Source organism: Talpa europaea (assembly GCF_964194135.1).
Source record: "Talpa europaea genome assembly, chromosome: 3".
Taxonomy (NCBI): Eukaryota; Metazoa; Chordata; class Mammalia; order Eulipotyphla; family Talpidae; genus Talpa; species Talpa europaea.
In genome coordinates this window covers 108,539,289-108,565,583 of record NC_140069.1, presented here as the reverse complement: position 1 = coordinate 108,565,583, position 26,295 = coordinate 108,539,289, and the positions used below count along the sequence as shown (strand labels likewise).

The 26,295-nt window shown below is 36.8% G+C and overlaps 1 protein-coding gene across 1 annotated transcript in view; it reads right to left on the bottom strand.

The window, feature by feature from the left end:
* Window positions 1–25,944, bottom strand: part of ABCB4 (ATP binding cassette subfamily B member 4) — a gene marked incomplete at its 3' end in the record, with an annotated part of 60,321 nt that extends 34,377 nt beyond the window's left edge. The window contains exons 1-12 of the mRNA XM_084230846.1: window positions 25,686–25,944; window positions 25,384–25,469; window positions 22,713–22,767; window positions 18,618–18,768; window positions 12,771–12,828; window positions 11,150–11,341; window positions 9,917–10,088; window positions 8,834–8,958; window positions 6,234–6,405; window positions 3,535–3,648; window positions 2,378–2,488; window positions 2,035–2,160 (exon numbers count right to left, since the gene is read on the bottom strand). Of these exons, the coding sequence (XP_084086972.1) occupies window positions 2,035–2,160; window positions 2,378–2,488; window positions 3,535–3,648; window positions 6,234–6,405; window positions 8,834–8,958; window positions 9,917–10,088; window positions 11,150–11,341; window positions 12,771–12,828; window positions 18,618–18,768; window positions 22,713–22,767; window positions 25,384–25,463 (1,356 nt within the window). The 5' untranslated portion in view covers window positions 25,464–25,469; window positions 25,686–25,944. The remainder of the gene's footprint in view (window positions 1–2,034; window positions 2,161–2,377; window positions 2,489–3,534; window positions 3,649–6,233; window positions 6,406–8,833; window positions 8,959–9,916; window positions 10,089–11,149; window positions 11,342–12,770; window positions 12,829–18,617; window positions 18,769–22,712; window positions 22,768–25,383; window positions 25,470–25,685) is intronic.
* Window positions 25,945–26,295: the final 351 nt, after the last annotated feature.

Here is a 26,295-nt window from a genome sequence, read left to right as displayed (position 1 = left end):
GAACTCTACTGACTCACTCACAGCTCCCCTCTGCAGTGTGTTTCAGTCATCTTCCTGTTCTGATCCCCACCCTGTCTCTGGTGAATCCTCTCACCCCCTGCACCTCTGGCTTGTACCCCAGCTCTTGTATGCATAAATAAATAAATCAATATTCAAAAAAAAAAGAAAAATAGGTATGAGGTGGTAGTTTACAATAGCTTATCTATTTTAATTTGTATCTATTTCATAAATGAGGTTAAACATTTCCTGAATCTTTTTACAAATCTATGTTTATTCTTGAAAGATATGAATATTCCTACCTATTATAGATTCGCATTGACTTATCAAACATTAAACATAATACTTTTCCATACATATCATAAATGTTTTGTTCTAATGATTGCTTTCTTTTATAATAATTTTAATGAGTTTTACTGGAGAGAAGCTTAGGAAAAATTGACTCATCAATGCTATAACTGGGCATTTCTTCTATTATTTCAACAGTAAGACAATTGTTAAATCATGATATGAATAGTGACTATCTCTGAGTTACAGAATTTCTGAAGAATTTTTTCCTGCTGAAAAAATATTCTAATAAATAGGTAATAATTTTAAAAAGAGATATTTTCATGTTTCCCTTCAATGGTTAGTATTCACTCTACTAGGATTTTTTTTTAAATAAAGAAAAATGTTTACACTTAAATAACCAGAGAGTTTGTTTCAGTAAATGAGTAAATACCTTCTTAGCAATGTCAGTTTTTTACAAAAATATTTATTAATTGTATTATATTTAATTAACAAATAACTCATGTATCCTAGAAAAGTTCATATTCATTCCTGAAATCTCTATTCTATCTCAACGCCTTTTTATGTTTTGTTTTCTCTGTACCTCATAGTTTTTGTTTTTATAACTGTTGAGTCATAATATATTCTGATATCAGGTAAACTCAATGTCCTAAAATTGGTAAATTGTATTGTATTGTATTAAAGTTAATCTTACCGATTTTGATAATTATTCTGTGGTTATGCGAAAGACTGTCCTACTTAGGAAATATATTTGGATGAATACAGGGGTCAATGGGGAATGATATCTCTAAATTACTCCCACAGGCTCAGGAAAAAATCTGTATGTGTGTATGCATACATGCACACAATGTGTGTGTGAGTGTGTTTGTGTACATTGGAGGGAGGGTCAGGGAAGAGAGAGAAAGGGGGGCAATAAAGCAGGTGGATCAAAACAAAAACAATTAGGGGCCTATGTGGTGGCACAGGGGTTAAAGTCTCAGTGCTCTCAAGCTATCACCAGCCACTGAAGCACGAGTTTGATCCTAGCCAGGGAGCTAACCCATATGGCACAGCAGACCTCTCCTGTCTTGCCCACTGCTACTCTCAGCAGTGTCTTTCAGTAGATCTACCTGTTCTGCTCCCCACTCTGTCTCTGGTGAATCCTCTCACCCCTCCACACCTCTGGCCTACACACCAGTTCTTGTATGCATCAATAAATAAATAATTAATTAAAAAAAACCAATTAGTTTATATGGGTATATATAACTTTCCTGATTCCAACTTCTGAATATAACATTTTTAAAAGGCAAAAAAATATCCCCTAATCTATTACTGTCCACATGTCTCCAGAAGTTCCTTAAGAGAACATTGACTTTCCCCTTCAGGTCTTCCAACATTTAAGAAAACTCAACTGTCTTTGATGACTACTTAAATTTCTTTTGATTCTAATTACAAGGCTGTCAATAATTGCTACATGCAATATTTGTGATCTAGTATCTCATTGAAAATAATCCTCTCAGTGATTAACATAACTTTTCCAGTGATTTAGTAGTTCATAGTTGGAACAAACAAGATCATTGGTTAGCTTCTCTAGCTTTCACATCTTGAATATATTTGTTAATCCAGTCAAAGGTGTGTATTGTTCAGATGCACTGCAATTCCATAGCACTGCATTCACATGCAAATTTGTTAACAACAAAACAAAACAGTTTTAAAGAACTAGTTGGTACTCAGTATCCCACTTTGGAGAACTTAGTTCTCCCCACTTACCGTACCCTCATCAGGGTCATAGAGCCTCTGCATCAGCTGGATGGTTGTGCTTTTCCCACAGCCACTGCTCCCAACCAGGGCCACTGTCTGCCCACTTTGAACCTTCAGGTTGAGGCCTTTTAAGATCTGTAAGGGAAAAGAGAAAAATGAATACACTTCACAACAAAGCCCTAAAAGGGGTGTAATTCAATTCAATTTGAAATTTGAAAACAGTATCAAACAAGGAAATATAACCTTGAAAGTAAAAAAGCACATGCATACCAAATTTAAAAACTTTTAGATTGTTTGAGATGATTAAACAATCAACCTGAGGTAGAAATTCCAGAAAAGTTACTTACAGTACCTTGACATTAGCTCGAGCTGGATAAGAAAAGTGAACATCACTGAACTCCAAATTCCCTTTGATGCTGTCTGGTTTGTGTCCTCTCTCTGAAAAACTGTCAATTTTAGGATTCTAAATAAAACAAAATTCAGTAACTATTCCATCATAAGACAAACAATTGCATTTTTAAGGAATATGATTCAGCAAATCCAAAACAGGAATGATAATGGTACAATCTCCCTCACATGAGACAGAATCCAATATGCGTATTGTGTGTGTGTATTTGTTTATGGAAATATCCCTTCTTAGAAAATGGGCTTTTCCTAAAAGTACATAAGGGATATATTCACTTTGTTTCATAAAACATTTCACTTTAAGTTTTTAATTTTCTAAAGGGTCAGACATTTATGTTTATACAACAGCGTTAGCAATATATACCATACTTGATAAAGCCAGGTATTTCTACATTTAGTGAAAATTAGTTTATTCCTAAATGATAATGGATTGGGTTGAGAACTGACTTAAATATTATAGCCACTGGTATTTAGGAACAATGTCAAATTTCAATATGTTCAGAAACACCAATTTTCTCATGAATTAGATCAGTGAAACAGGAGGAATTGCCAGGATTGTATGACCACATTTCAGTTATTCACCGTGCATTTCATTTTTGTAAATGCAGGGACATACTTCAATATGTCAAAACTACTTCACTGCAGTTCATAAAATTTATTCAATATAGTTGATTCAGTCATGTCAAACATGCAGTGATTTTTTTTTTGAGGAAGTTGAAGAGGATAACAAAAAGAAAAAAATACTGTCAATTCTTATCCCATCAATAAATTTTCTACCCACTCATTCTGTATAGAAACAACGATATGGTCAGTCTACAAAATAAAAGAGAAAATCAGAAAAATTAGGAAGACAAACATCTTTTCTCTGGACTATAATAATAATACACTAGTGCATTTTCCAAAATGAAACAAGTTGCTATATTATTTAAAGACAAACTTTTAGAAATATTAATAAGGACATTTTGTTTCATTTATCATTAAGAAGAGATCACTAATTTCACATAACTAATTTTTGCATACTATTTAACCTAAAATCAGAGTTAATTAAGTCTCAAAAGTTTTTAGGGCATTAATAAATTACTCAAAAAATAATAAATTACTCACATTATCAATAATATCAAAGATCACATATGCTGCTCCTCTTGCATTGGCAAAAGCATCAATACATGGAGCAGCCTGTCCAACACTGAAAGCTCCAATCAGGATTGAAAAAAAGACCTTAGCAAAAGAACATAAGGAAATGTTACATGCTCCATTCAGGTGTTCATTATGTAAAATATGATTAATTTGAGACACATCCTACACAAAAGATTGTATTTAGTTTTATCCTCTTTAAAAAATATAGCAAAATTTGTAAGCTTCATATAACATTTTATTACATGAATGGTTTGCACAACCTTAAAGATATTTTTTGTCCACCTTTCCAAACTATCTATTGTTCTTCTGAAAATACACTGTCAGAAAAGTTTTCAAATCTATATCCTTGATTTTACAGTTGATGTGACCAGAGAGAAACATTTTCCATCAGTGTTATTATTTACCCTGTATGATTTTCTCTATGAAGAGCATTGCATAAAGTTTCAAAATCAAACACTGTAAATTTCAGCCCTATGGAATATTCCTTTAAATATATATAATATTACAAAAATTTAACATAAAAAGTAACAGTTCAGGGCATCCCCGGTGGCGCAGCGGTTGAGCGCTGGGCTGCGAAGCTGCCCGCAGCCTCTGTAGCACAGGTTCAATCCCCAGCCACAGGGCGAGGGTCTACATGGCGTGACAGACCTCTCCTGCCACGCCCGCTGCTCCCCTCAGCAGTGTATTTCGTTGGTCTGTCTGTTCTGTTCCCTGCTCTGGCTCTGGTGAATTCTCTCACCCTCCTGTGCTTCTGACTGTACCCAGTGCTTGCATAAATAAATAAATAAATCTTTAAAAAAAAAAAAGGTAACAGTTCACACTTTATAAAACACTAAATCATACCTTTGTGTACTGATTAGTTTTTCCTTCACACAACTGACCTTTACTACAGCACCAGGGCTTAACACATTTTCCTTCATATATTTCTTTCACTAAGAACATTAATTCATATAGAAAAGTCAAGAACATAGTTTCTGGAATCCAGATTACTGGCTTAACTGAACAAAACATAAATGAAGAGAAATTACTTTCTGGGCATGGTGAAATTTCTTAGAGGTCAGTAACAGTAACAATAATACTTCACATACCCAGAATTCCAATATCCCTCAAATACCTATTCACTGAAATTCAGATAAGTAATAGTAAGAAAACAAGAAAGTCCCTACCAAGGTATATGCTTAAAGTTCACACACAAGAGTTTTTGCCCTTCTCTCTGAGAGTGTTTTTTGAGCTTCCTGCATCATGGATACACTCTTCAGTCCTACTAGAAAGATGTTACTGTCCACATACAGCAAATGAGGAAACCAGGCCAAAGAGGACAACCTCATAACAAAAAGTGCATGGCAGAATCAGGATTCAAATCCTTTCCTCATGATTTCAATAGCAAAGGGCAGAGTGAAGAGAAATGGAGAGCTTCCAAGCTGATACCAGAGAGGAACCCAAAAGGTGGGGGGAAAAAAAGATTCAGCAATTATGAAAACTCATCCAAAGAGTCCTCAACAATTCAATGGAGTCTGAAGACACCACTATAGAAAACATTTTGAAATAATTAATTTTCATGATGATACCAACTCATCATCAAAGATGCAAATTATATGCAGTATGCTCTATTTAGAAAGATAGAAAAGTTCAGGTCTTCAAAAATTTCTATTTGAGGGGCTTCCCTAGAGGCACAAGGGTTAAGCACCACACTTTGAAGCGATCCACAGCCTCTGCAGCAGAAGTTTGATCCCCGGCCGGCCAGGGAGCAACCCACATGGCACAGCAGACCTCTCCTGTCTCACCTGCTGCTCCCCTCAGCAACGTATTTCAGTCGGTCTGCCTGTTCTGTTCCCCACTCTGTTTCTGGTGAATCCTCTCACCCCCTGCATCTCTGGCCTGTACCCTAGCTTATGTATGTATAAATAAATAAATCTTTAAAAAAAAAGATTTCTATTTGAATGGTTACTGTTGTTCTGACAGTGTGGTGACAAATAGTGCTTGTTAATAAAAACATAAGAAAAAGGTATGCAAAATATGATGTGAGTTTTGAGAGAAAAACATGTATAGACATAGAAAATGATCTGGAAGAGATATATATATATATATATATATATATTATATACCAAAAAATATTATTAAGGGCATATGGATTACCAGATTATAAATAATTCTAATTTTTAAAATTCCATATTCTATTCCTTTGTATAACCCACATGTATTATTTTTAGAGTCATAAAGGTTTTTGTTTTGAAGAAGAAAAACTAAAATAACTTTTTATCTTGTATTTCAGAAAGCTAATGTTTATATTATATAAATTTAAAATTTCTCTCATATTATGAACTATATATAATAATATTTTCTCTTATATATTGAAATTCCACAGCAGAAATGGCTTCAGCCCATATTTGCTCATTAGTAAACTGTTTCTTTTTATACGTTGTATATGTTTCTCAGCTGACATAATTACAGGCTATTTTCTTTCACCCACTCACAATTATGTCATGTATATTCTAGAAAGCCAGTTTTGCCCACAGGACAGAGCAAAGAGTTACCAAGGGAGAAAAAAAAAACGCCTCTAGTCATGGTTTATCCTTAAAAAAAAAAAAAAAAAAGATATGAAAGAAAAGAATGGATGGGTGGATAACATTTTCAGATTTTTCATAAATATTAAGAAAATTACTTACTGTCATTGCATTTCCAATAGTGTACTCTTTTGATATAACTAGAGTGGATCCATACCAGAAGGCCAGTGCATACGATGCATATATTAATAGGAAGGCAATGCCCATGGAAATGTTTGCTGAAATAGCTTTTTTAATTCCAATCTTTTTGGCATTTTCTAAATGCTTCTGGTACCTATCAGAAAATGAAGGGGAAGTGTTATAATAAGAAAATAATCCATTATTACTCAACTCTTGTATTATTGGAAACTTGAGGAACAAAGTCATCAAGATAAGAAACCCCAGTTGAGACCCAGCTTCCTGGGAACTAAACAAATTCAGGATCTGCAAGGACTAGAATACATCTGACCCTTCTCTTTACTGGCTGGGACACATCTCCCTTGGTCCCTACCAGTCCAACCAATGTTCCCATATCTCTTCCAGGGTAAACTCTCACCCCTGGGGATATGGAAGAGGTTTGCCATCACCTTCATAGCCAAAATTATGGGTGAAGGTTAAGGTGGGAGATAAACAAAGCCAACCGAGAATGGCAACCAAATGTAAATAATATTTTGGACTCTTAAAACAATTAGATTCATAGCTCAATTTCTCATTTCTAGAGAAGAGAAAATATGTCCTTCAATGCCCCACTGGATGAGGGACTAGGAGTCTTACAGATACTAAAACCTGGACCTTTGCCTTTTATTTATGTATTTATTTTTGGAGCAGGCTGTCCTTCAATTGTAAAACCAGGGTTTAAGGTTATAAAGTCACTACCTATGAGATATAGGTTCTTACTCAATTTTTCTAGATTTCAGTTTCATCAACTGTAAAATGGAGTTAATGCCTACCTTGCAACATAATTGTGAGGTTGACAGATAATTATAGAAAGTAGTTAGTAGAGTGCTGGCATATAGTTGGTAAGATCTGATAATTCCTAGTGATATTATTATTAGTGTTACTGTTTTAGAATTTAATAATTCTGAATATTGCTTATTTGACTATTGTATTTTGAATAGTAATTAATATTCATATTACTGGCTTCTGTCATAAAGGCACATGTCTCAAATGGTTCTGTTAAATTAGAATATTTTTACATAAATTTATATTAAATCCACTTTTCCAAGCTAGATGCAGGAATTTGTAAATTTTAATTTTGTTTGGGAAAAAAAATACAATGGGTATATCATGAGACTATGGGGAAAAATATTGTACAAATAAGGAGTTTCTGTTTCTAACCAAAAACAAAATACCCAACAACATCATATTTTTTAGTTTAACCAATGAGATGTTGGGAATTTCTTCATTTTTTAAAAAATGTATGCTGCCACCAAAAGTTTATCTTTTTAATTACTGAAAGCACCCAACTCTTCAGTGTCCTCTCAGTGTTGGGCGCTGCATTCATTTAGCAGAGCTGTGTCTCTGGGGAGACAGCCAGCATGCCATGTCCAGCACTGTGATTACTCCCAAGTGGCTGGGTTTCAAGGCGTGTGCAGGGAGATTAATGTCTGCCCCAATGTGACACAAGGCTCCGGTGACAGTGGTGGACATGCTGTAATTACCTTTGCTTAGGCGGCTCGCTTACTGCAGCTAATGGAGCGGCACTGATTACACTGACATCCTGAGGTCCAACTGAGGGTTAGTGTGGTCTGTGTGGACTATTGTGTACAGCAAGCAGCAGTGAGAGAGAAAAAAGGAAGAGGTTAGAAAACCAGTAACATGTTGGTTTTGAGAGGGCTTAAGAAATAGAAAAATAGAAAATGAAATGGAGGGAATTCAGGAATCTTTGCTTTTAATGCTGAAGAATTTCCAGAGAATATCTATTTCAAAGAGTTGTGGTTTCAAGAGTCCCATAGATGAGGCAAAGAAAATACATGAAATCATATCTTAGCTATATTAGGGGATATTATTATTTAAACAAAACTGGTGGGGGCATTTATGTAGAACAGAGTAGCCTTTATCAGTGGGCTTTGTCCTGGCATCTAAGTTTTTGCACATCAAGTTCCTTGAGATCAGGGACTTGCCCTGGGAACTATGGTCAAGGAACTTAAGTGGGGAAAAATATGTATTTATTTTTATTAACCTCTGGCTGAAATTTAGTATTTCTTTCAATTATCAATGAAGGCAACAAACTGCTTATTATTAGCAGTAATTGTGACTTTGTCACCAACAAAAATACCAGATCATTTTCACATCATGTTACAATTGTTACAGATATCTTGAAATATCTTTTACCAACAAGGCTACTTGGGAATTATAGTAATAGTTATTAGACCAGTAGTTAGTTCTTATTATTAAATATATTAACAATAGAGGCACATATTTACATTATCATGATTTAAAAATATTTAGGTGAATATACTTCAATAGAAATGGTTTCCTTGGTAATTCTATGTATTTTGGTTTATATATTTAGAATCATGATTCTAAGAAGGACTCAGTAGGCTTCATCAGACTGCCAAAGGAGTCCACAGAACACAAAAGGGTAAAAACCCTGCTTTAGAGTCTGACATGAAGTTGCGGGGAAAGGGTTAATGTGAGGGAAAGTAAACTAATAAACACACACCACAAAATAAAATGTAAAAGTGGGTTCTTTGAACCAATGGACAAAGAACCTTCCTGACCTTTCCAGCTCTTTGTTCTGGCCCCCAAAAGCTATCACCGTCCTGATGGCTCCCAGAGCCTCTTCTGCCACGGCACCTGCTTTTGCATATGCAGCTAGTTCTTTGTCACTAAATGCAGAGAGAATCTAGACAGAAGAGAAACATTTATGACTTTTGTAAGGGAAGAAAAGTAAAAAACAGTCTAGTCAACTCTTCTCCTACTTTTTCTTCATAAGCCCTATCTTTTGCCAAACACTGAAGTCATGAAGCAAAAAAATCTTCAATGTACTAGACTCAAAGTCTGTTATCAACCCCTACAAGGCAAGATCTTATTCACCCTGTTGATATGCTCCCCAGGAATATTCTAAAGGAAATCCACACATAATTCTCTAAATGGCATTTAGGGGAATAATGTAAAGCTCCACATCTATATTTTCTCTGCTAACTGAAAAATAAAGTAAAAGAAAGCTATGAAATAAGTCACTATCCTTTCTTTTATTCTCTCATAATCTTTAATTACTATGAAAACAATATATCCAAATCCACTTATGAGCATTCTCAAATAATAATATGGTTAACACAAAATGTTGTAGGAAAAAGATAAAGGAAGAATCAAAACAAAAGAGCCTGAGATAGTTCACTTCGTAAATCATCAACCATAGAATGAGCAAAATCACCAGTAAAATTTCTCAACTCTGCAATGTTGGCTTAAGAAGAAAGGTTATATTTTTTATTCCAAGAAAAAGTAGGCAGAATGCCATTTAACTGTTATAAGTAACAATTAAAAATAAAGGGAAATTCAAACTTTATTTTTTATATTCATGCAATAGCTTCAAGAGATGTTATAAAGTTATATTTCCTTAAATAAGGTCATAATTATCTATTAATTTAAACTAATTTAAATTACAGGTGAGTTAGTGACTGTTACATTTTGAATCACATTAAAAATAAACTTCCTTACTAAAGCCCGTAATAACAACATATTTCCAGATATGGTTTCCAGTGACATGTAACAGCACAAATACAAATATCCAAATACTACATATTAAAAACAAGTCTGTATGTGTAGGTTAACACACATGAAAATGTCTAAGTTCCACCTACCTTTGCCCAAATAGCTGCTGAAAGTCCCAGAATAGGGCTGATGGCCATTATCACAAGAGTGAGCTTCCATCCTCTGATGAACCCCACTATGAATCCTGCAAAAAATGTGGCTACTGCTTGAAAGAACATTCCAACCTTGTCACCAATTCCTTCACTGATTTTGGAGATGTCACTAAAAAAAGATCACACCTAAATGGTTACAGGCAGGAGGTCTTCAGTTAGAAAGATGACAGACATCTAACAAACACATAGACAGATAAAACTGGTTCATACTACTGAAAGCCTCTTTCAGAGTCTTAGCCTCTTGAATGATACTTTCCCCACCTAAATATTATACAAAGGAAGAAATTCAGGATTAGTTTGTGCTTCTAAGAAGTTAATATTAAAGTTGATACTATTAAATTAGTTAATCCTATTAGAGAAGCATTCACATTCTGAACACATAAGTTGACTTATTTAAAAAGCAGGCATCAGGAAGGGTACTGTAACACCCCGTGGCTCTAATTCTCAGCTCACTCTATCCTCAGTGCAGCAACCAATGTGATTCTTTGAAAATGGAAATCTGAACATGCTCTTACTCAGATAAGAAATGGTGCCCATTTCACTTAGAGTAAAAGCTGAACTCCTAAATGAGGCCAATCAGGCCCTATATTCTTTGATTTTCCTCCTTTTTGACTTCATCTGCTCACTATCCTCTTACCAGCACTCCAAAAAGGAAAAAATCTATCATCTATCTCCCCCTGCTGGCAAGACAGCAACTAAGGGATTGAAATCTCTTGTCTTGTTCACTTGTATACCAGAAACATCTAGAACAGTGCTTGCCATATAATTGGCCCTCAACTATTCATTGAATAAGTGGAGTCAGTAATTACAAAGAAAAGACTCTTGGTGAATTCATTCAATTATTTATTCATCCACTCAACTATATTAATTGAAAATATAATATCTGCCATGCCCTTAATTAGTTCCATGAGAGTCAAGTGAGTATAAAATATGGACTCAGTCCTGAAATAAGTTCACTATATAACAGAGGAGAAAAAGCTAACAGGTAAGAAAACTACACTACGGCATAAGGTGCAAATGATCCTAGAAATGGCAGTCAGATATCTAATCCTCCTATATATCCAATGCTTAATCTAGTCACTACTTGTTCATTTTATGTCTTTCCTTGACACATTTTCACAGTTAATGGTTAATTTCTTTATGAAAGGGTGACATTAACAATATACTTACTCTGTTAGCCGTGTATTAAGTTCAGTGGTGTCGTTGATGTCAAACCAGCCTATTTCTTGTCGTAGAATAGCATGAAAAAACTCTTGCCTAATTTTCTTTATCTGTCGGCCAGCTGCCAAAGTCCAAAATGAAACTTGTATATAGGCAGCTATGAGGACTCCAGCACCTAATCCTGAGTAATAATATGCATATCTGGAAAATAATTAGAAAGGTTTTTTAAAATACTGTCCATTATTCATCTCTTTCAGGAGAAATTTCAGAATTAGGAATTATAAGTTTATTGATCTGATCATAAAGACCATGGGCAATAACAAATACACATGAATTTTTTCTCTTTTCTTAAATTATAAAATTTCAATGGAAAATCTATTTACTTGAATTATCAGTTGCAGAAAGTAGATTAATGTTCATGGTTAACTGCAAAAAAATGTTGATGTTGAGAAGTTATTTTTAACTGATATTGAGAATATGTAGATATAATTTGACTCCCTACATAATTAATAGCCTAAACTTGCTTATCTTACTGAAAAAGTTTACTACTGTTCACATAAGACAAATATAGGCATAAATAGATTGAGCATGTGAAATTGTTCTTAGGGTAAGTTTTCCCATATTGTTTCTACAAAGAACCAAAATAAATTTCTCCTACTTGGCAGAATTTAAATTTTTTTTTTTCAAATAGTATACTCACATGTCATGAATTCAAGCAAATGTAGAATAAAGCCTTAATTTAATTAGAGGAAAGTTAGCATCTTTAAACATAAAAGATGTGGTTTCAATATTTTCAAAATTTTTAAATATAGTTTTACAAACTGTTTCCAGATAAAAGTATTTTATGCCTATATATATAGGTGGTACACATTTAAATCAGCAACATTAATTGATATCTACACATTATGTTACAGGTTTTTGAGATTTATATTAATAGGGTTGAAGGAATAGGTAGAAATGCCATAAATGATACTATTGGATTTGCTGAGAAAATTGGAATACAGATGGGGAAGTATTATATCAATATTAAATTCACTGAAGTTGATAACTGTGCTTATGAAAAGAATATAGGAATACATAAAAAATACATTAGGTTTGGCTCCAGACCACCACGATAAAGTGAATATCATAATAAAAGAACTGACACAAAGATTTTATTTCTTGGTACATATAAAAATTAGGTTTACCTTATAGTCGGTAAGATGCAATAGCATTATGTCTAAAAAAATCTACACACCTTAATTTAAAAACACTTTATTACTAAAAAATTTGCTAATCATCACCTGAGTCTTCCCTGAGTTATCTTTTTGCAGGTGAAGGGTCTGTAAAAAATGCATTGTTTCGAGCAATAAAGCAATGTGCAATAAAACAAGGTATACCTGTGTCCTTATTCTTAGAAATCACACTGGAATACTTGTGAGTAAAGGCCATGATACAGACAACTTATTTTAAATGATGGAGGCAGAAAATAAATGATGAAAGTAGGTCAATCTCAGTAAAGAGTACACAGGTATTCTCTGTATTATTCTTATAATTTTCTGTAAGTTTAAAATTATTTTCAAATAAAACATTCTAAAAAGCATTCCATAGATAGACCATAGATAGAAAGATATATAGATAGGCCAATTACCTAGTCATTTCTTCTTCCAGAATTCTGCCTGGATTTAACATAGACAATGAAAAATTCACTAAATAAAAACAAAACAAAACAAAAATTAGGTTTTTTTTAAAAGGCTGAACAGTTAATAGGCATTGCTAGGATTTTTAAATCTTTGCTTTTCTTTTGTTTTCATTCTCAAGTGCACTCTTTTCACTTTACTCAAGTAAAGAACCCAACAGTTTAGATATAGGACATCTAGGGCCCAGATGGGGAGGATGAGCCCTCCCAATTCTTTCCCGAATGTAGTGGGCTCAGGCCTTTAGCAAAACAGCTTCCTAAGGCTACAGAGAGGAGATGAGAAAAGGCAAGAGGTCCAAAGAGCATAAAAAAAGCAGAGGAAGGATAAAGAAATGGTCCAAATAGAAAGGAAAAAATAAAAAAGATTTAAGGGGCAATTTTTTCCCTAGTAGCTAAAAGCACTGTACAGATTCCTGCATCTGTGAACTTTAGTTTTATATATGCACAGATAACATATCTGTTCCCTCATAAGTAATAAGATTGAATTATATACACTGCAAAGGAGGAAAAATTAGCTAGCATTTATTGGGCATGTATTACATACAGGTACTGTTCTAAACACTTTACATGTATTAATTCATTTAATTTTCACAACAAACCTATAAGGCAGGTTTTATCTTATCCCATTTATACAATCCTCACAGAGAGACAAACAAATTTACCCAAAGTCACATAGGTAGTAAGTAGACAAAGTCCTAACATTTTACTAGACAGTTCCTAATCCTATAATATACTGATTGATAGGATTTATTTTCACTTTTTGTAAAACAAAAAAGGAACTTAAAAAAAAAAAAGCTCATGTCTATTGAAAGTATAAAACAGCAAGATAAATTATCACAGAATTATTGAAAAAAATACTAAGGTAGGTCTTTCTCATATGCCATGATGCTAGGAGAGAAACTAATCTTTGTTCCTTTGTCATCTGTAAATAATCCAGGGGTATGTTTTCTGGGTGCTGTGTATATTCTCTTTACCTTCTTCCAAAAGGATCTAAGGAATATGGTATCTTTGATATCCAAACAGGAACTGTGTTTGTATTAAAGATAGACAAACTAATCTCAAACTGGTATTTGTTGAAATCATTGTTCAAAATCTTGGGAAACCTACACATATTTATTATAGGGTGTTTTTTTTTTTCTCCTGAACTTAGAAATCAGGTGAAACCTTGCCTACCTCAAATTTTTAATTCTCTTACTGAGGATATTACAATTCAGACTGACACCCCTTTCTAGGAAACAAGAATTTATGAGCATTCCAGGTTTGATCTGCTTTGCTCTCAGAATCCCAAACTGAGAATGGCTATCTATATCTAGGGTGGTAATCCCAGGTGCCCCAGATTCCCCAGGAAAATAAGGGTTTCTGCTACCTGGAGACAAAGGTGAGACAAATATGAGTTGATATGATCAAAAAAAAGTCACAGAACTCTAGATCTGGAATTCTTGGTCTACAAACTCCAGGGGATTTCAGATCTAGAAAGGGCCTACACCTGGTTTTCTGACTGAGGTGCTATCTATTTTGCTTCAGTCTCACACGTTTCTAAATGGTTGTCTGGTTCAGGAGTTATCAACAATGACTGCCTATTATAATCACATGGGGAATTTGAAAAAACACAGGTTCAGTTTCAGCCCAAAACCCATTAAGTCAGAACCTCTGGCTGAGTTTAGAGCATCATATTTCTAAAAAGTATACCAAGTTGATCTAATGTGCCAGGTTGGAGAAGTTCTACTTTAGTCCCCCCCAAATGCCTCCCATAAGACATGGAAAATTAATTTAAAAAAGCTCCCATATAATTCATCCATAGTATAGCTGAGAAACAGAATTTTTTTTTAAAGATTTATTTATTTATTTATTTATTTATTTATTTATTTATTTATTTATTTATTTATTTATACATACAAGCACTGGGTACAGTCAGAACCACGGGAGGGTGAGAGGATTCACCAGAGCCAGAGCAGGGAACAGAACTGGCAGACTGACGAAATATACTGCTGAGGGGAGCAGCGGGCGGCAGGAGAGGTCTGCACGCCGTGTGGGCCCCTCACCGGCGGCCGGCGATCGAACCGGCGCTGCAGAGACTGCGGGCAGCTTTGCAACAAGCACTCAACAGCTGCGTCACCGGGGAGGCCCAGAAACAGAATCTTAAAGTGGTTGTTTCATTTCCAAGTTCTTATGACTAGTTTTCCCCATTAAATGATTTATCAGGATTCCCTATTAATATTATTAATCATTTACTATGTTACAGATACAGTATATAAATCATCTTACGTAGTTTCATCAGTAAATCTATGACGACAGTAATAAGAATTATAGAGGTAATAAGATGACAGTAATAAGAATTATAGAGGATAAGTAATTTGCCCACAGTCATCTAGCTGGTGAGTGAAGGCCTAAATAATAAACATATGCCTTAATGATTTGTAATAAGACACTGCATAGGGAGTCCTGACTGTCACTTTGAGTCTTAAAGTTAATCAATGTTTCCTTCCTTGGCTCTGCCTAGGAGTTCTTTTATTATACAGAAATATTCAGCACCAAAAGAGCTGATATTTGTCTAGGTTGATTAGACAGTATAGACAGTTAGCTAACACTGAGGCAATGCAAGAACATGCAGGGTGTATTGATTTCTGCACAGAATTTCCTAGATTATTACAGCCACCTAGAGTTGGCATAAGATATATCAAGTTCCTGCTATTCTGCAGAAAAACTATTTGCTAAGATTCTGTCCTTAGGTTTTGGATGTAATATAGTTTCTGCACAACTGAGTTATTGTGAGGAAATGACCTTGTCATGGAGTAGTTTTATTCTGTTGACAAGGACATGCTCTGTTCACAATAAGTCATTGTCAGACCCCTTGTAATTAAACCTCTATTTCCTTCTAACATTCCCTTCTCATTTTGCTCATACTTTCTCTAGCTATCCAAGAGTCCAACATTTTAAAGAACAGACTCTAATAAACATCTCTGAGATGAGCTAGCAAGTTCTGTAAAGGACAACCAACTAGCTAGCTATCTTCTCTCAATCTCCTGACTTGCTAAATTCTACAACTCTAAACATATCAGTGAGTTTTCTGGGTTTACAGTGAGTATCCTTCAAACATTCATTTTCCCAAAAAAAGTATGAGAATATTATTTTTACAAACTACCAAGTAGTGGATATTGGAAATTCAAAATATTTGAGAAACCATTCCAAATCCTCCAAAACAGACAATATACCTAATGAACATGGCTATAGAGGACCAAGGGTCATATAATTTGGAGGTTACTAAGCTTGGAGGTTACTAAGCTAAGTTGGCAGTGCTGGTGAGTTTATCACTCCAACAATCACAGGTCTCTAAATACTTACTCATGCCATTCCACAGAGAGACCTTGAATTTAGCCCCTGGCACAGCACATGGCACCTGTCTGCCATGCCCAGCTTCAAAGCTATTCAGTTGCATAATTAGAAACAAGTAAAAAAACAAAGCAAACTGACCCAAATAAGAAAGTTGTAGAGCTATTTTAGTGTTAGAAAAAACAAAACAGGACTAATTACACTGGTCCAAATGCTAACTCATCTGTGATAAAAATGATGCGTTGTTTTAATGTGATTTTTTAAAATTTGTGATAAAATAAATATAACATAAAATTTACCACCTTAACCATTTTAACTGTATCATTAGTAGTGTTAATTATATTCATATTGTTGTACAACTAATCTCCAGAACTTTTTCATCTTATAAAACTTAAGTGATATGCCTATTTAACTTTTAAAAAAAAATTTTTGTGTAGAACTGGGTTATAGGTCAGAGGTACGTGGAGTGAGAAGATTCTATTTTAAAACAATTCTCCTTTCTTCCTTCCCATGGGCCCTAGCAACCACAATTCTACTTTTTATTTCTCTGAATTTGGCTACTATAGACACCTCATATAAGTGGAAGCATACAACTTTGTATTTTTGTGATTAGCATTTCATTAGCATAATGCCTTCAAGATTCATCTACCTTGTAGAATATGTAGCATATTTCAGAATTTCTTTCCTTTCAAAGGCTGAATAATATTCCACTGTTTTGTATATACTGCATTTTGTTTACCCATTCATCAGTTAGTCTGATTTTTTACCCTTAATTAAAATAAATTTTTGATTGATGTTTCTGAATATGCACATATCCTAATTAAGATATATAAATACCAATATGTAGGATAATGGACATATGTGTAGGATAATGGACTTATATGTGTGTGTGTGTGTGTGTGTGTGTGTGTGTGTGTGTGTGTGTGTGAGAAATCTATAGATCTTATAAGAACAAACAGAAAATTCCTATTCCTCACTTCCTTAAAGATTTTAAACCTCCCTATCTTACCCCGATTTTACCTATATGGTGTTTGTGTTAAAATTTTGGCTACTGAACAAATATAAGTGATCCATTTAGAAATTTCCAAATACCTTTTTAAGAGAAAACATAATTATTTAAGTTGGAAGTATAGTGTGTACAGTATTGAACATGACTTGAGTAGCAAAAAAGACCTGGGTTTGAATTCTATCCTAAAACTCACCAACTATATAACTTTGTACAGGTCATTTATCCTTGTTATATGTCCCTAAGGACATATCAGTGCTCAGTGTCCTATTATGTCACAGAGGACAATATTATCTTCTGTGTAGGATTGTTCTTGTGAGTGAAATAAGATCTAGTGCATTATAAATACAATGAAGATTTACTATTACTGTTTCATTATTATTATAAAGAGGATCTTCTCAGAGATAATAGTACTTAAGAATAAATAAATACATCTTATTTTTGTGGGTGCTTGCTTTCACTATTCAAAGGATTCTTTTTATTGGATTTCTAGAATACCTATCTGTTGATCTGAATGCTAGCAGATCCTATTGTATAAATCAAGAAATCACATTCTCTTAGGTAATTATAGTTAAGTCTTACAATGCTAATCAAATATGTGGTTTTAAGTTAGCAAACACTGAGAAATCTTACTAAATGTTATCTAATTGATAGAGTCAACTATTTCCCAGGTATCTTTGCTATGAAAGCCACTTTTCATATATCAGATTGTTCTTTCTCATGTTCTACTACCTGTGTACCAATAAAGCTTCACTCAGTGTTCTCCAGTCTAATGCCCAGGCTTAGTACAAAGCATAGAAATTTTCTCTGTGTCCAATTTGGCTAATATGAAAATAACTATGTCCCATGGAATCTCACTTTAATGCTTTTGCTACATCCCATCTTATAAATGACATTAACTTATATGACTCCTGTGATTTTTCAGTAATTTATAGTCCTTTGGGTGAGCTTCAAAACATATCATTCTCATATTGAATTCATGCACTCTTTAGTGGATTATTCAATCAATTTCTAGTCAGCCTGGTTGATCAAAAAATTAGATAGAAAATGGGCATAACCAAAAAGAGTAAGGAGAAAAAATTTCTGGTCTTCTATTTTCTCTTTTGAAATGGGTCTGTAAGCTGAGAACAGCTAAGAAGTACTACTTACTATTATTGCTAACTGACATATTTTGAAACTCATCATTAATCACTAATGTCCAATCTGTATACAGTCCTCAAGCAGAATGACTTCTTTACTTTATTTAGATAGAAAGCTTTCTGTATATTTCCTCAAGAGTCAAATAGAGTACATATGTTTCTTGAAATTTAAGTAAGTTTTGGGGAATTTTCTGAGAATTTAACAACTCCTGTGATATCTGGGATGTCAAATCATTAACAAGTAGATGATGACTAGCAAAATTAATTTCTACTTTTCACTCAGTTGGAGTACTATGTATTTTTTTAAGTAGAAAAAATGCTTACCTGGCAAGGAGAAGTTTCCTGCAGTATTAACAAATCTGTCAGTCATTTCTCCAAATACGATCATCAAGAGGGGGAGACCTGATCCATGCGCTATGGCCATGATAGTGCCCAGTGACATAAATAATTTATCCTGCCAATCAGAGTACCGAAACTGGAAAAAAGGAAATGAAATCATTTTTATGGAATAGCATTTCTCTTTTACCATAATTACATGCATGTTGGATTTGTATTTAAGGTAACTGGTACAAATAACTGTTTCAGGGATCAAAGAAAAAAAAATTTTCAAGATTTATTTATTGATACAAGAGCTGGGGTACAGGCCAGAGGCGCCAGAGGGTGAGAGAATCCACCAGAGACAGAGCGGGGAGCAGAACAAGCAGAAGGACCGAAATACACAGGAGAGACAGGAGCGGTCTGCTGTGCTACGTGGGAATCTCCCCTGGCCAGGCGGGAATTGAATGGGCACCGCGGAGGCTGCGGACAGCTTCACAGCGCTGCGTCCAACCCGCTGCGCCCAACCTGCTGCGCCATCCAGGAGGCCCTCAAAGAAAATGTTGATACAAATTTATTTTGTATTCTGTGAAGAAATCAATCTAATTCTATTTGGCCAGTATCTAATTTGGTTGAATGATTGCAATATAATCAAAAGAGATAAAGATTTGGTTCCATTAAGAAATATTATTTAATCTTCAGAGCTCCTAAATAGCTAAGAAAAGCTGGGTTAGACACATTAATTGCATATCCACATGTGCATGCACACACACATACTGCATTCTTGAAATTTTCTTTTCTTTTCAAGAATTATTTCTTTATTGTAAGATTTTCATTTTATTTTTATTTTGGAGTAGAAGAATTGGAGTGTAGGCCAGAGGTGTGGAGAGATTAGAGGCTTCATCAGAGACAGAATAGGGAGCAGAACAGGCAGGTCCACTGTTCTGCTCCACTGCTAAGGGGAGCAATGGGTGAAACAGGAAAGGTCTGCTGCGCCATGTGGGTTAGCTCCTGGCCAGGGATGAACTCACGCAGTTTTGCTGCAGGAGGGCCATCAAGGTGGTAGCACTGAGTCTTAGCCCCCAGGCCACCAGGGACGCCCTCCTACAGAAAATTTCAGAGGAAAAATTATAAATGGAGGAGGGGGAGAAACCAATTCTCTGAGTTTTGAGGTTAACATTCGTTTTAGAAGTTTATAGCTTTTAGAAGGCAGCTCTGCAGATAACAAGTATCATGGAGTGCCAAGACAGTACTTTAGGAAAGTCTTGCACATGGAGATTGTGCTTCTTGCAGAATCTTGAGTGTTAGTAAGTGTGTACGAATGGAAGGATTATATGACTAAGACTGGGGAATGATGAGGAAGTAGAGATGTTCAGACTTAGAATAGCAAGGTGATTCAAAATTGCCTAGAGTGCTCAGGTGATTCCATGCAGCAAAATTCCTAAAATATACAGTATAAAATGTAGGAGATGATATTAAAGAAAGATATTAAAGCTTGATGGGCCAACCATGGATCTTGAACTTGGTCCTAGATACAGCGGGGAGGGGTGATGCCAGTTGTTACAGTGAAGTGTACAACACCCAAGAACTAGCCAGTTGATTAGTGTCATAATACTCCAAAGATTGTCCCTCACTATCTTTTTTCATTCCCTCTAATTTCTCCCCATTTTAGATAGAACATTCCATGGTGCTCTTTCTTTGTTTCTTCTCTCCTTCCCTGCCTTCCAGACTTTTCTTGATTTTCCATTTCTATACCTCCTTCTCTGTTCCTTGCATTGTTCCTTTCTTTATAACATTTTCTCTCTACCTACTTCCCCAACTCCACCTTCTGTTTGGGAGGCAAAGACTAGTCATCAGAGAATAAACGATAAATTATGGTTGGTAGAATATAGTCCTTGAATGTTGAAGCTGAGTTAGATAGGCTCAATATGCCTAGGCAGCCTGAGGTCAAAAGCATATAGAGGGGAGGGAATGACTGCATTCACAGTGTTCTCAAAGTGTTCCAGAAATTCAGTCTGGGGAGGCCAAATTTCATCATCAAACAATTAGGGCAAGCAAGAATGCTCAAAGAGACTAATCAGAAGCCAGGTGTAGCAAAGAACTGAACAAGGGGAGCAGGTTAGGTCAAGAGTAAATGGGATGGTCCTTAAAATTGTTACAAAAGGATTTGCTTTCCCAAGGTTCATTTTAGAGGCTCTTGGGGAGGGGAGATAAAACATTTGGGTCTACCAGTCATTGTTACAAGCACAGGTTCAGGTTGTTACATGATGCTCTCTTTACTGAGCATTTATATGAAATCAAAGAATATTTTAAATGCTTTTCATATTAATTAAATTTTATTGCCTGTAAGCAGGAATTTTAATTTATGTGAATTTCACAGCAACATCCTAGTAAAACTAGATTTGTTTTCATCAATTAAAAAAAATATTTTTTGGGCCTCCCTGGTGGCACAGGTGGTTGAACGCAGCATTGTGAAGCTGGCCCCAGCCTCTGCAGTGCTGGTTCAATCCCCGCTGGTGGTGGAACAACCCACATGGCGGGGCGGACCTCTTCTGTCTTGCCTGCTGCTCCCCTCAGCAATGTATTTCATTCACTCTGCCTGTTCTGTTCCCGGCTCTGTCTCTGGTGAATCCTCTCACCCTCCCACACATCTGGCCTGTACCCTAGTTCTTGTATAAATAAATAAATCTTTTTAAAAAATGTTAAAAGTCATTCAAAAAAATACATTTCTAATTTTGTTAAAACAGAGTTTTGTCCTGAATCTCTTTTAGGACAAAAATTTTACTCAAAGATTGAAAAAGAATACATTCAAATTTAATTTAAATTTTAGCTTTTAAATTTCAATAACATTTTATGTGTATACCTCAAGGTTTATGGTATTTTGTTTTCTATAGGGGACAGATTTAAAATCTGTGCTTTAAAATCAGGTTTAATTTTACAATTTATTTTCTAAGGCACAAAGTTTTACTTTAGAAAAATGTACTCTTACTGAGATTTTTAGACAAAAACACCACAAGAATAAGAAAGAAGAGAATGAATGGGGCTTTGTGGTAACAAGTGTGTAGCAATATTTGGGACTGAAGATGTTTTGGTGTCCTTTCATCTTTTACTTATTCAGTTGGAGTTTTCAGCTGACATGTCATTTAATACCAACTTCTTTGCAATCAAATATTGTCTGTTAGGGCCTCCCAGGTGGCGCAGCGGTTGAGCGCTGGGTTGCGAAGCTGCCCGCGGCCTCTGTGACGCCGGTTCGATCCCCGGCTGCTCCCCGGCCACCGGAGGAGGGTCCCACGTGGCGCGCAGACCTCTCCTGCCGCCCGCTGCTCCCCTCAGCAGTGTACTTCAGTCCTTCTGCCTGCTCTGCTCCCTACTCTGGCTCTGGCGAATTCTCTCACCCTCCCGCGCTTCTGACTGTACCCAGTGCATGTATAAACAAAACAAACAAACAAATAAATAAATAAACATGCCTCTATTAAAAAAAAAAATTGTCTGTTAGAGTTTGAAACATATTTACCAAAAGTGGGCAAATACTTTGTTGAGTCACCTCCCTGAGACATATTACAAATGAAAAACACATTAACTTTCTTCCAAAAATATGTTGTCTTATCTTGTGCCAGTAGGAAATCACTAAGAATTGTCTTAAACATAATCTGAATCCTTAAAAGTTATCCCATATTTAATAAAATTTCCTGGAAGCCAACTGTGTACATAGATTTCTTAATTATTTTAATTTTTCTATGATTACTCAACATTCTTTATATGCAATTTTACTTTAAGCCAAATTTGGTGCTTTTTGTAAAACAAATGCAGAAATTCATTCTCATGAAATTAGTTGGTTTTTATGTGCTACAAATACAAACCCTGTTTTCAATATCCCTGTAAGCTAGTGAGCTCTGCTCTGCTTCACAGCCAATCTCTTCTATCATCCATCTTGAGAATGTGGGCCATTGACTATGATGAGCCAAACTAAGGGACAACAGGGGCAATAAGAAAATCTATCACTGCCTATAGATCTTCTTGAAAGATTTGCTTTATAGCTATTGATTCAAGACACCAAATTTGATAAAGGGACAAAGTATTCACATTTAATATTTTACAGCTTACCAATGTTAATGGTCCAATCAAATTCACTTTCTTCATTTTTTTCCTGTCTTGGTTGCTGTAAAAAATTTAATTGAATTTAAAACTATTACAAAATGTTTCACAGTCAATTGAATAAAAATTTTAGTAGTTATCACGATCAACTATCAAAATATTTCTAAATATAAAACTGTGATTCTATAAATAGTCAAAAATATCCAGTTTAATAAACACTACAAGCAATCACCAAGTGCAGAAGTAACTGTCCAAGGTACTACAAGGATATATGTCAAAACAAGAAATGATCACTTTCCTCACAAAGCTCACAGAGCAGAGGAAAGATGAATATAGTAATGATGTCTACCAAATAATTAATTCTTTTCTTGCTAATTAGTTAACATTGATCTAAAATTAATAAATTCCACGCTTCTGACCAACTGTGAGAAGTGTCAGGAAATACTGTTGGCTCCACAATCAAAACACACCTGGAATACAACTACTTCTCACCACTTTACAGTCCTCAATAATTCAGTAGAACAGCTCCTGACTAGACTCTATTCCACTTATACCAGAGAAGTCACTTGAAAACTCAAGTCATATGATGCTGGTCCTCTGCTCAAAAGCCTACAATGGCTTCTATTTTCCTCAGAACAAAAGCCAAAATCATTGCATTGGCTCTAGGGCCTCTAGGGCTGGACATGATCTATTTCTTTGTTACCTCTGGAACCACATCTTCCACCCCTGATTCAGCTGTTGTTGCTGTCTTTCAACACACCAGAAATGTTCCCATCTTAGTGTCTTTGTATTATCATTTACCTCTGCCAGGAATGTGTATACACCACACACACACAAACACACACAGAGTTCTCATCTTCAAGTCTTTGCTCAAATATTATCTTCTAGATGAGATCTAGCTTAACAACCTTACTTAAAATCAATTACTATTTCTTCCTTGAACTCCTGCTTTCCTCAGCCTAAAGTTTTTCCACAGCATACAATTCAATATTTACTGTAGTTTACCTATTTAACACGTGTATTACTTATGTCTATCCTTCACATAATAACGCAAATTCGATGAAGACAGTGAATTTTTTTAACTAAAACTCATTTATTTAGCTTAAATGTCCAAGCCGTTATAAAGTTTTACTTAAAAGACTTGATTCCCAATTATTTAGAACAATTGTTAAAACCAAAGGACAGGCATCTGCCATTAAATTATGTTCAAAAGAATGAGTCACAGGCAATAATAATGGCATGACTGGAACAAGAATATAACTGTAAATTTGCCCTAAATAATTGAAGTGAACTTAAATTCCTTTGACTGTATACAGTTTGGTTTGATTTTATAAAAATTAGTCTCACAACATTTAATTTCATAATCTTATACTTTTAACTTTTTGTATTTCTCTCTTGAACTTTTTTTTTCTTTCTTTCCAACACACGGCTATGAGCTCCACTTTGAAGGGTTCTGGAGTGTTACTACACTTTTTGCAGGGATAGTTCATTTGTACACTCATCAAATGTTCCGCCAGTGCAATACATAAATAGCCTTCCTCGTGAAAATGCCATCTATTTATAGATTCACAGTCAATCCCAGTCTAAATTGCCACCTAATTAAAACCTCATTTTCCTGGTAGAAATAATACCATCCAACAATTTTCCGGTACTACATGGCACACGAAATTTTCTATGAATAAATACCATGGCACTTAGAAGAAACAAAACATATCATTGTACGGCGAAGTTAACAGACGAAAATAATGCTTCAGTTTAAACATCAGATAGGCATTTTTTCAGTTGGCTAATCAGGCCCCTTGCAGCTTGAGGACACACTACAGAACCTGATAAATTTGTCCCTTTGGGTGATTAGTCGATGACACAGGTCAATTTGTTCTGGGTGGCCTGGCACGAACTCAGAGACCATAACAGCCCCATAAACTAGTTGAGACTATAGGCGAAAATGATTCACTATTCCCACTGTGAAAGAGGAAGCAAAGACAACACACCATTGACTGGTCTCTTGGGCCGCTCACTAAGGCCTGTGAAGTTCACTTAGAGCCCCTGGGAACCAAAGAGCCAGCTCGGGGAGAAAGACACGCTAGCAAAAGAAGCGCTGAGCTTCCCCCCATGCATCTGAACCAAAAAAAATAAATAAATAAAACCTGATTTGGAAGCGAAGGCTATGGAAGTATGAAGCGCTCAAGGTTCCCCTCCCCACCAGAGAGGAGAAAGAAGGAACTGGCCGGCGCCGGGAGGAGGGGAGGCCGGCCAGACAGAAGCGAGAGGAATAACTGGAGGGGGGAGGGGGGAGGCTTTGGCTTCACTACCCTCCTTCGAAAAGCACAACCATCAACAGCAGATGCCTGAGGCTCTATAAGCACGAGAGATTAATGATGTTTACTAAAGTTATTTGCAAAAGTTTTGAGTTATATAATGCAAAGAATGTTATACAACACGGATATTCACGGGATCACCCTGCACAAAGAGAAGCGAGCACTTTTAAAGATAGCCTCTTCTTCCCGAGCCCGTCCCAAAAGGCGCCTCAGTGACATTCATTGAGGAAGGTCAGCTCCGCCGCCAAGTCTCCAAAATAAAGGCCAGAGGTAGCAACCGATTTTCTCAACTTCTTTTTAAGGCCGGATTTGGCCCTGCTGGTTCGCGTGTAACGGAAAAGCGGTGGCTGCTAGTGATGTACCTGCTGCTGCCCAGTTCAAAGTCGCCCTCCGCTCTCCTGGGACGCCGGACGGTTCCGTTCCTTCCCGCCTCCAGGGCCATCGCAGCCTGAGGAGAAACCACAGCCTCAGGTCCAGGTGCCCCCGCCCCAGCTCGGGTAGCACCACCAGCCGCCTGGCCTCCCCCGCCGCAGAGGTCGGAGCCCGTGCGCTCGGGTCACGGGGCGCCCGGGGCGCAGGGAGAGGTCCAGCCGCTGCCCCCGCCCCGCGCCCGCCGTCCCGGAGCTTTCCCGCCGCCGCCGGGCGAGGCCGGGGCCTCCCTCACCTCGGACCTTGCGCGTCTCTGGCTGAGCAGCGGGGTGCGAGGGGCTCTGCGGCCAGGCCGAGGGGCCTGGACTTTGCTCGCGGCGCCTTTGCCCCCGCCCCCCGCGCGCGTCGGGCCCCAGCGACGCCTCCCGCTGCCGCCGGGGCGACGGCCCCGGCCCGCAGGAGCAGCTCCTGCCGCTCGCCCGGCTCCCTCCGCAGGCCAGGCGCGGGTGAGGGGCCCGCGCGCCGCGCTCGCCGCCGGGGGCGCCCGGCGCGGCCGCCGCCCACCCGGGCGAGACGCCAGCCCCGGCCCGGCCAGCTGCGGCCGATAAGCCTGAATCCAGCCTGGTGCCGCCTGACGCCCGGAGAGCCTCTCCCGGTCGCCCGGTCGAGCCCCACAAAGTGACTGTCCCCGTCCCTGTGCGCTCAGTTTGCTGCTTAAATCTCAGAGGGGTCCTGTTTCCGCACGTTTGGAAATCATAGCGGCAAAGGACCGAGATCATACTGGTCTCCCACTCCTGCACCCCAAAAAGTCTGGTCCCGGCGGCACCGAGTCCAACCAGCTCCAGGACCCTCAAGAGCTATTCAGGACCGGACCCCAAGCCGTCACGTTGTGCTCCTAGGGGAAG